General features: G+C 35.3%; 1 protein-coding gene across 1 annotated transcript in view; it reads left to right on the top strand.

Moving 5' to 3' along the window:
• Nucleotides 1-10919, top strand: part of PARPBP (PARP1 binding protein) — a 68807-nt gene that overhangs the window by 30673 nt on the left and 27215 nt on the right. Inside the window, exons 6-7 of the mRNA XM_003783300.2 lie at nt 351-521; nt 2004-2158. Coding sequence (XP_003783348.1) covers nt 351-521; nt 2004-2158 — 326 coding nt within the window. The remainder of the gene's footprint in view (nt 1-350; nt 522-2003; nt 2159-10919) is intronic.

The following is a 10919-nucleotide window of genomic DNA, read 5'->3' as shown; positions in this document are numbered from 1 at the left end:
GCTGGGGATTTGAACCCGCCACCTTAGGTGTACGTGGCTGGCGCCTTAGCCGGTTGAGCTATAGGCGCCGAGCCTGAGCTGTTTTCTTTTATATCATTTTCTAAGAATTCTTTTCCAGTAATAGTTGCTATTTTCTCTTAATTTCTCATTGGCAGCAACTTGACTTCATGAGCAAGATGTGTTGTTTGTCCAACTTAAATTTTCAGTTTATAAAGCAATTATCTTTGCCTAAAGAGCTGACTGGAGTATTGTGATTGAATGATTGTATGCATTTTTACTGCATTTATAAAAAGAATATTTATGGATTTAGAACAATTGCAATTAATAAATTAACCTATTTTATTGTACAGATGCAACTAGTGGCAAGGAAAATTATATTTTCATATTTAAACCTGCTAGTGAATTCAAAGAATGACCTGGCTGTGGCTCATATCCTCAATATTCCTGATAGAGGGCTTGGAAGAGAAGCCTTCACTGATTTGAAACATGCTGCTCAAGAGAAACAGATGTCTATCTTTTTGGTATGAGTGTGTTACATTTTCAAGATTGTTAAAGACTTCTTTAAAAGTAGATCCATGTACCCTGATGTAGAAGTTCTTGTAATTATGATGAAACAACTTTTAGTATGTAATTTATGTTTTATCTCTGTATTTGAAAATCCATGGAATTTTTTACTATAGTTTGGTATGGAAGACTTTTTCTAAATCATATTTCCCTACATATGTTCTATAGTGTGCTAACCTTGATAAATTCTCTTTGAAAATGTTTCCAATGACAAAAAATTTAGAAATAGTTTGTACCCCTATTGGTTATAGTGTCTTCTGGCTTACATACTTATATGTAATGAATTACATTATACATAATGAATGTTTGTATATGAAGAGATCTAAGAAGTCTTGCCATAAAGAAATCTGCTTAAAGCTTATAATAAATAAGTTAATTTTGTTATTTAGTATTTTGTTTTCTAAGTTCTTTGATCATGGAACTCTGCCCCAAATTATTGATACTTCATAAAATTTGTCTTTCCTAGGATACACTTGGAAAATACTGCTTTCTAACATTTCATCTTTGATGGAGATACTTTTATGCAGTCCCTAAACTTTTTGGCACCAGCGACTAGTTTCATGGATGACAGTTTTTGATGGACTAGGGCAGGTAGGAATGTCGGAGGCAGCATTAGATTCTCTGGAAGTGTGTGCAAACTAGATTTCCACATTCAGTTTATAACAGGGTTTATCATGCTCCTATGAGAATCTAATGCTGCCACTGATGTGGCTGGAGGCGGAACTCAAGTGATGATGTGAGCAATGGGGAGCAGCTATAAAGACAGATGACGCATTGCTGGTCCACTGCTCACCTGCTGTGCAGCCAATTCCTAACAGGCCACAGACTGATACTGGTCCATGACCCGGAGTCTGGGGACTGTAGTTTTTATGTACAAACATCACACGTGTATTTTCATCATTGTGAAGACAAATCAAAGCCCCTTTGAACTATACATAATGAAATCATCCTAGGATGTGAAAGCTAGATAAAATGTAGTGATTATCTAAACCTTTATTTAACAAATAAAGAAGCTGAGCTTTGGAAGTATTGAATTGCCTGACCTGTTTAACACAACAGATCAGTTGACATTAAAATTTCTTTGTTTCATATAGCAATTTCAGTAGCCAATAATCAATTTATATTAGGATATAATCCTGAGTGCAATAATCAATGACATATTGTCATGAATATGTTCTTTAGCCTTTAATTTGTCCTTTACTTAGCTCTTTAGTCCCCACCTGCAGTTGGATGACATTGCTAACACCCTTGGTAGCATGAATTCTGATAATATGTGTTTCTTTGGTTATTTGATTATGAATCAAAGTGTGACCTGAGCCATAAAATCTGCTTCACTTTAACTATATTTCTAGAATTATATTGATGTACCTAGCTTTATAAATTATAGTTTTAACTTCTAAATCATTAAATGTAATTGAATCATTTGTTTTAATTCATAGGTGGCCACATCATTTATTAGAGCAATAGAGCTCGGAGGGAAAGGATATGCACCATCACCATCTGATCCTTTAAGGACACATGTAAAGGGATTGTCTAATTTTATTAATTTCACTGACAAACTAGATGAGATTCTTGGAGAAATATCAAATCCAAGGTAACAACTTTTCATAAATCACAAATGTATGATTAATCTATCTTTAAAACTTCACAGAATCAGATAGTGTACACAGCTATGATTTAATAAAAAAAAATTAGAAAAAAAAACTTCACAGAATCAGAGATAAGAATAAAGAAGGTATTAATATGACCAGGCATCAAGCCAAATAATAGGGAGAAGAAACAAAATATCTAGATGAATAAATTATAATCACATGACCTTACGTCATAAGTGATTCTGAGATTTTTTTTTTTTTTTTGAGACAGAGCCTGTCACCCTGGGTAGAGTGCTGTGGCCTCACAGCTCACAGCAACCTCCAGCTCTGGGCTCAAGCGAGTCTCCTGCCTCAGCTTCCCAAGTAGCTGGGACCACAGGCGCCCGCCACAATGCCTGGCTATTTTTTGGTTGCAGCCATCATTATTGTTTGGCGGGCCTGGGCTGGATTCGAACCAGCCACCTTAGCCGCTTGAGCCCATTTATAATATAGATGACTCCCATTTATAATATAGATGTGTTGGGTGGTGAGTAATTTCAGAGGGTAGAAGTAGATTGTGTATGCTAGCAATCACGGTGGATAACATATTCTAAGATTCTAATAAGTTTTTTCAGAATTTTATTCTGATTTGCATCCTGTTTTCTCATGTGGTTATTCATTAAAAAGAAGTAAATTTGGGAATAGGATTTTGAAAATGACTTAGAGAATACCAGTGATATATTCTGAACTTCTAGATAAAATACTAGCTGGCTATTTCTTCTGAGATAGCAGATAATTAATTTTTAAAAATAGTTTATTTTTTAAAAAGCAATATGGATATATCTTATGAAGGTCAAGGGATGCTACAGATTTATAATGAAAAGTTTTCCTCAGAGGAATAGACTTTAACTGTTTTTTGTATTTGTTTTTATATTTATCTCCCTTTAAAGGAAATTTTTTTATGGCTATTTTTGAATTTTCAATTTTAGACATTACCCATTAACATCCTGCCATGGAATATGAGGAATCCCTTCACCAACCCCCTAACAACCTTTTCCCCTAGACCCCCTTCTCTCTTCTTTCATCCTTCTAATATAGTTATGCCACAATTTTTAGTTAGATCACATTTTAGAATTTACATTATTATGACTGTAAATATTGCCTACAGCTAAGCTCTGTGATATGTTTCCTTCCTTATACAATTTTTTTCCTAGGGTTAATCGTTGTTTTTTTTTCTTTTGCTTTATTCCCTGTATATTTATCATCAATTCTTTATCAGTCTTGACAGTAAAACTGTAAGATTTCTTCTTAATAATTGGTTTGCCTATAAGTTCTTTTTTGCCTTTGCAGACATTCCTTCTGGAGAATTCTTTGTCTTCCTTATTCTATCGTTAAACTTTTTGTTTGCTAAGCCTGTGTCAGAGTGGCAACCATGAACTTTCATTATCACCTTGTGAATTTTCTCTGCCTCTGTCTTGTTTCCTGGAATTCATGACTTTATTTTCAATTGGTAAACCTCTTATTTTTCTCAAATAACTTTCTCAGAAAAAGTAAATAGTAGGGAAATGTCTTCATTTTGGTCTCACATTTTTTAAAAAAATTTTTTTTTTATTTCAACTTATCTTACTTTGAAGTTTTTTTTTTAATAATTTTTTTTTTTTTTACTTCTTCCTCCTGTAGTGTTCTCTTGCCCCCCATGTAGCTGGGATCACAAGGTCTGGCTGTCTTGTTGTTGTAGAGACGGGGTCTCACTCTGGCTCACTCTGCCTCAGGGGAGTCTTCAGCTGGTCTCAACCTCTGAGCATAGATGATCCACCGGCCTTGGCCTCCCACAGTGCTGGGACAACAGGCGTGAGCCACCATACCCGGCCTGGTCTCACATTTGATTGTATATGAAAGGTGTGGGTCCAGTTTCAGTCTTTTACATATGGATATCCAGTTCTCCCAGCACCATTTATTGAATAGGGATTCTTTCCCCCAGTGTGTGTTCTTGTTTGGTTTATCAAAGATTAGGTGGCTGTAAGATGTTAGTTTCATTTCCTGGTTTTCTATTTGATTCCAAATGTCTTTGTCTCTTATTTTTGTGCCAGTACCATGCTGTTTTCACAACTATGGCCTTGTAGTACAGCTTAAAGTCTGGTATGCTGATGCCCCCCCACTTGGTTTTTATTACTAAGAGCTGCCTTAGCTATACTGGGGTTTTTTTGGTTCCATACAAAACGCAGAATCATTTTTTCCAAGTCTTGAAAGTATGATGTTGGTATTTTAATAGGGATGGCATTGAATAGGTAGATCGCTTTGACATTTTCACAATGTTGATTCTTCCCAGTCATGAGCATGGTATGTTCTTCCATTTGTTAATATCCTCTGCTACTTTTTCTTCTTAGGGTTTCATAATTTTCTTCATAGAGATCCTTCATCTCTTTTGTTAGGTATATTCCTAGGTATTTCATTTTCTTTGAAGCTATGGTGAAGGGAGTTGTGTCCTTAATTAGCCTCTCATTTTGGTTGTTATGTACAACCATGTACAAAGGCTACTGACTTGTGGACAGTGATTTTATATCCTGAGACATTACTGTATTTTTTGATGACTTCCAGGAGTCTTGTGGTTGAGTCTTTGGGATTCTCAAAGTATAAGATCATATTGTCAGCAAAGAGGGAGAGTTTGACCTTCTCCTGCTCCCATTTGGATGCCCTTTATTTCCTTCTCTTGCCTAATTGTATTGGCTAGAACTTCCAGCACTATGTTGAATAGTAGTGGTGATAGGGGATAACCTTGTCTGGTTCTAGTTTGGAGAGGAAAAGCTTTCAGTTTTACTCCATTCAGTAAAATATTAGCTGTGGGTTTGTGATAGATAGCTTTGATCGGTTTAAGAAATGTTCCACCTATGCCTATACTCTTCAGTGTTCTAATTAGAAAAAGATGCTGGATTTTTCTACATCTACTGAGAGGATCATATGGTCTTTGTTTTTGCTTCTGTTAATCTAGTGGCTAACGTTTATGGACTTGTGTATGTTAAACCAGCCTTGCATCCCTGGGATGAAACCTACTTGATCATGATGTATGACTTTTTTGATGATAAGCTGTAATCTATTGGTTAGGATTTGTTGAGAATTTTTGCATCCATATTCATTAGTGAAATTGGTCTAAAGTTCTTTCTCCCTTTTGGGTCTTTTAGTTGGGTTTTGGTATCAGGATGATGTTTGCTTCATAGAACGTGTTGGGGAAGATTCCTTCCTCCTCAGTTTTTTTAATAATTTCTGCAGTATGGGAATAAGCTCTTCTTTGAAGGTTTGGTAGAATTCTGGTGTGAAGCCATCTGGACCAGGGCATTATTTTGTTGGGAGATTTTTTGTTTCTTTGATCACAATACTTGAAATTGGTCTGTTCAGGAGATCTGTTTCTTCCTAGAGAAGAGGGTATGATTCCAAATACTCTGTTTCCTTCACCTTGTCAAATTTGGGGGGATAGAGTTTCTGGTAGTATTCAGAGATAATCTCTTGTATCTCTGTGGCATTAGTTGTTATTTCCTCTTTATCATTTCTGATTGAGGTTACTAGAGATTTTACTTTTCTATTTCTAGTTAATCTGGCCAAAGGTGTATCTATTTTATTTATTTTTTCAAAAAATCAGCTCCTTGTTTCATTAATTTTCTGAATGATTCTTTTTTTTTTTCAATTTCATTGATCTCTGATTTAATTTTAGATATTTCTTTTCTTCTGCTGGGTTTAGGCTTAGATTGTTCTTCTTTTTCCAGTTCTGTAAGATGGCTTGTGAGTTTGTTGATGTGCTCTCTTTCTGTTTTTCAAAAGTTTTTCTCATCTAAAGTGATAAATTTTCCTCTCAGAACTGCTTTTGCAGTATCCCACAGGTTTTGGTAGCGTGTGTCTTCATTGTTGTTATGCTGAGGAAGTTAATGATTTCCTCTTTTATTTCTTCCTGCACCCAACTGTCGTTCAACAGAAGGTTGTTTAATTTCCATGCCTTTGTGTGGGGTTGAACGTTTTTGTTGGAGTTGAGTTCCACCTTTAGTGCCTTGTGATCTGAGAAGATACAAGATAAAATTTCAATTCTTTTGATTCTGTTGAGGTTTGTTTTGTGTCCTAGGATATTATCAATTTTGGAGAATGTTCCATGGGGCGATGAGAAGAATATATATTCTTTATCTTTGGGATGGAGTGTTCTATATACGTCTAACAAGCACAGTTGTTCTAGGGTCTCATTTGAGACCTTTATATCTTTGTTTAATTTCTGTTTAGAGGATCTGTTCAGCTCTGTGAGAGGAGTGTTAAAGTCTCCTGTTATTATGGTGTTATAGGATATCATATTGCTCAGACTAAGTAAGGTTTGTTTCAAGAATCTGGAAGCAGTTAAGTTGGGTGCATAAATATTTAGAATTGAAATGTCTTATTGTTGTATTTTTCCCTTGATGTATATGAAGTTACCATCTTTGTCTTTTTTGACTTTAGTTGCTTTAAATCCACATGTATCTGAAAATAAGATTGCAACTCCTCTTTTCTTCTGAATTCCATTTGGCTTAAAAATGGTCTTCCAACCCTTAACTCTGAGTTTTAATTTGTCTTTTGAGGCTAGGTGTGTTTCCTGAAGACAGCAGATGGATGGCTTGTGTTTTTTAATCCAATCAGCCAATTTATGCTTCTTCAGTGGGGAATTCAAGCCATTAATATTTATTGAGATAATTGATAAGTGTGGTAACATTCTATTCATCTTATTTTGTAAGAGTCCATTGCTTAGTTTTATCTTTTGCATCATTATGGAAGCTAGGTTCTGTCCTTTAATTTCTGGGTGCCTACTTTGCTGTTGATTCATTGTGATGGTCAGTGTGTAGAACAGGTTGAAGTATTTCCCATAGAGCTGGTCTTATGGAAAATTTCCTCAGTGTTTGCATATCAGCAAAAGATTTGATTTCTCTGTCAATTTTATTTTATTTTATTTTATTTTTTGCTGTTTTTGGCCGGGGCTGGGTTTGAACCCACCACCTCCGGCATATGGGGCCAGCGTCCTACTCCTTGAGCCACAGGTGCTGCCCTTCTCCATCAGTTTTAAACCTTAGCTAGCAGGATATAGAATTCTGGGTTGGCAATTGTTTTGTTTAAGTAGATTAAAGGTAAATGACCATTGTCTTCTGGCTTGAAAAGTTTCATTAGAGAAGTCTGTGGTCACCATGATGGATTTGCCCCTGTAGGTCAATTGGTGCTTACTCTTGACAGCTTGCAAAATCTTTTGTTTTGTCTTGACTTTGGACAGGTTCATCACAATGTGTCTTGGAGAAGCTCTATTTGAGTTGAGGTGACCTGGGGTCCCATATCCCTCTGAAAGGAGTATGTCAGAATCTTTGGTGATATTTGGGAAATTTTCATTTATAATATTCTCTAATATGGCTTTCATTCTTCTGGGGCATTCTTCTTCCCCTTCTGGGATACCTATATAACACTTCATAAAGTCCTGTAACTCTGTCAGTGAATGTTGTGCTTGCTCTTTCTTTTTTTCTGACACTTAAACTATCTGAGTTATCTCATGAGCTTTGTCCTCTACCTCTGAGATTCTTTCTTCTGCATGGCCTAATCTATTGTTGATACTTTGTATTGCATTTTTAAGTTTCCCTAATTGACTGTTTCAATTCCTTCAGCTCTGCTATGTCCTTTTTGTATTCTTCATATGGTTCATCTCTCTTTTTTTTTTTTTTTGGATTTCCTTTGGTTATTTTCCACTTTCTCAGCAATTTCCTTCTTTGTTTTTTGGTTATTTTCCACTTTCTCAGCAATATCCTTCATTGTTTTCATCATCTGTGTTTTAAATTCCTCTTCTGTCATTTCTAACATTTCTTTATAGGTGGAATCCTCTGCAGTAGCTACCTCATGGTCCCTTGTTGGTATTGTTCTGGACTGGTTTTTCATGTTGCCAGGATTTTTCTACTGATTCTTCCTCATGAGTATTTTCTTTTATCTGTTTCCTTGCTCTAATTTTACTTTCACTTCCTCTGGCTCTTTAAGTTACTGTGCCTCTGGCCTAAGGTTTTGTTGAGTTCTTTTGGTACAAGACTGAGTATGGCCAGATTAACCAAGTGTGCAACCACCTGCAAAAGCTAATCCTTCTGACTGTGGAAACCAAATTAGAAACTGGGCCTATTGTAATTAGTTTTAAAAATGTTTTTTTCTGTTTCTAGGAGTGTCTTTGTTTTATCTAGATTGTTTTTCTGTTTGTTAATTTCTTTTTTTTGCTCTCTTTCATGTTAGAGGTGTTCTTACAATGTGTGGTGATTCTGAACTGTGCTTTCATGTGTAAGAGAGAATTCCTTAAAGCTGGTTAGCAGCCTTGTATAGTAAGCTTAATTTATAGCATGATGGCCAATTGGCTTTTTTGTTGAGGACTCACTCTCCCAATGTCAGGTCTTTTCTTTAAGACTTTCCCAAGACTTTCCCAAGACTTTCCACGGAAGCATCCTTCAATCTCTGAAATGTGTAAATCTGTAGAACTCAGTCCCTTTGTTTTTAGTCCCGTTGTCAGGTTAGTTTCTTCAGAGTAATCCTATTTCCCATGCTGAGGTGAGAGGCACAGTAGGTTGCCTGCTCAGACTAGAAGTAGAATGGATATAAATGTTTCTTATGTAAAAATTGTCAGCTAGTTTTCCTTTATTTAACCCTACCTTTACGATAGCCTTCAATATTGCCTTCATTTTTGGAGAATTTTTGAGTTTACTTCTTACTAATGCTAATTAGATTTTATCTTTCTGTGTTCTAGATAGTTATGACTTGACCCATCATCTGCTCTTCATTTTTCCATACTTTCATGAAATGTCTTTGCCATCACTAGCTATTATTTCTTCTTCCATTCTCTTTTTTCATACAGATTTAAGAATTTTTTTTTTTTTGACATTTTAGTGGGGTTTTGGGAGGTAGCAAAGATAAATGTATATATTCAATTCAATATAATTTGTCACAATTACATTCTTTTTGAAGGAATTTCTGGTTCTGGTAGGTGATCAATAGGGTAGAAGTACATTTGTTTTAGAGGCATGTAAGGTGAGGGAATGGATTTCAACTTAGCTGTCATTTATTTTGGAAATCCTCTCTGGTCATAATGAGTAAATTACTCTGTCTTCTGGACAAGAAAGACCATGAAGAAGTTGGTATCCAAATAGTGTATTTTAAATTTTTTTTCCCTTTTTTATTATTATTAAATCATAACTGTATACATTAATGTGTTTATGTGCTGATTTTATATACAATTTGGAATGCTTACATCAAACTGGTTAACATAGCCTTCACCTCACTTAATTATTGTGTTAAGACATTTATACTCCACACTTAATAGATTTGACATACGCACAATAGGTGTGATCTCATCGTTTACCCTCCCTCCATCCAAATAGTGTCTTTAAGTGTCTAAGTAGTTCATTGAGCAATCTTAATTTTCTTCTTTGTGGTGATTTAGGTTTTTTAAAAGAAAGGTTTTTTTGGCTTAGTAGTATATATGTTTTATAATTTTCAAAAGTAAAAGTATTAAAAAGTAAAAACATATACTCTGTTCATACCGTAATAAATAGAAAGGATACAGAAGAAAAGACAGTTGTCCTACTTTGTGGGAACCAGGATAAGAGTGTCAAGAATGCTTATCTGGATGGATGTTATAGTTGAGCTTATACTTTTTTCTTTGTTTTTTGAGACAAAGTCTCACTATGTTGCCCTTGGTAGAGTGCTGTGGCATCACGGCTCATAAACTGTTCGGCTTAAGTGATTCTCTGGCCTCAGCTTCCCAAGTAGCCAGAACTTCAGGCACCCACCACAACGCCTGGCTATTTTTTGGTTGCAGTTATTTAGCTGGTCCAAGGCTGGGTTTGAACCTACCACTCCAGAAACCTCAGTGTGTCGTACAGAACCATATGCAATATAACTCTTCCCTTTCTGTTGCTCTGGCCTCTTCATCTCTCAACCTTAAAACTCAGAGATAAAAATGTATTTAATGCTTGTATCTGAGGATAAATTTGTACTAATCATCTTGTAATTGCAAAATTACAATAATTTTTAAGTCTATAGAAGAAAAGAGAATAGACAAACTGGGAAGAAATTAATTAAAAAAAAAAGAATTGATGATTCTCATCCTCATTGACCCATGCCAGCTTTTCATGAGGCCATCTTATCTATAGCTGGCTGCAATTCTACACTTTGCCAGTAGGTGCCGCCATAAAATGCATACTATACTTTGACCTGAAAAATGTCTTATAAATTAGAGGTTTCATGCTATATAAATTAATAGTTCTCTGTTATTTAGAAGTTTAAAATTCTGTATTTTATGTTTACTGTACAAATTTTTAGTGCACACCTACATTATGTAGTTGTGCATCACATAATAACGGGATATGAGAACTGTGTCACTAGGCAATTTTGTTAGTTTGTGAACATCATAGAGTGTACTAGAGTATACTTAACACAAACCTAGAGGTATAGCCTACTATTTGCGTAGGCTAAATGATATGGCCGGTTGTTCCTAGGCTACAAACCTTAAAGTACTGAATATTATAGGCAATGTAACATAATGGTATTTATGTATTTAAATGTATCTAAACAAAGTACAGTAAAATGTGATACAAAAGATAAAAAATGGTATGTACATATAAAAGTCATCATGGTAAGTGAATGGAGTTCAGAGGACTAGAAGTTCCTCTGGGTGAGTCAGTGAGTGGTGGTAAGTGATTGTAAAGGCCTAAGACATTACTGTATACTAAAGCAGACTTTTTTTTTTATTGAATGGTAACTATGCAC

The sequence above is a fragment of the Otolemur garnettii genome, unplaced genomic scaffold (genome assembly GCF_000181295.1).
Source record: "Otolemur garnettii isolate 467f Iridium unplaced genomic scaffold, OtoGar3 scaffold00007, whole genome shotgun sequence".
Lineage (NCBI taxonomy): Eukaryota > Metazoa > Chordata > Mammalia > Primates > Galagidae > Otolemur > Otolemur garnettii.
The sequence above is the reverse complement of the archived record's forward strand: the minus strand, read 5'-3'. Positions and strand labels throughout refer to the sequence as shown.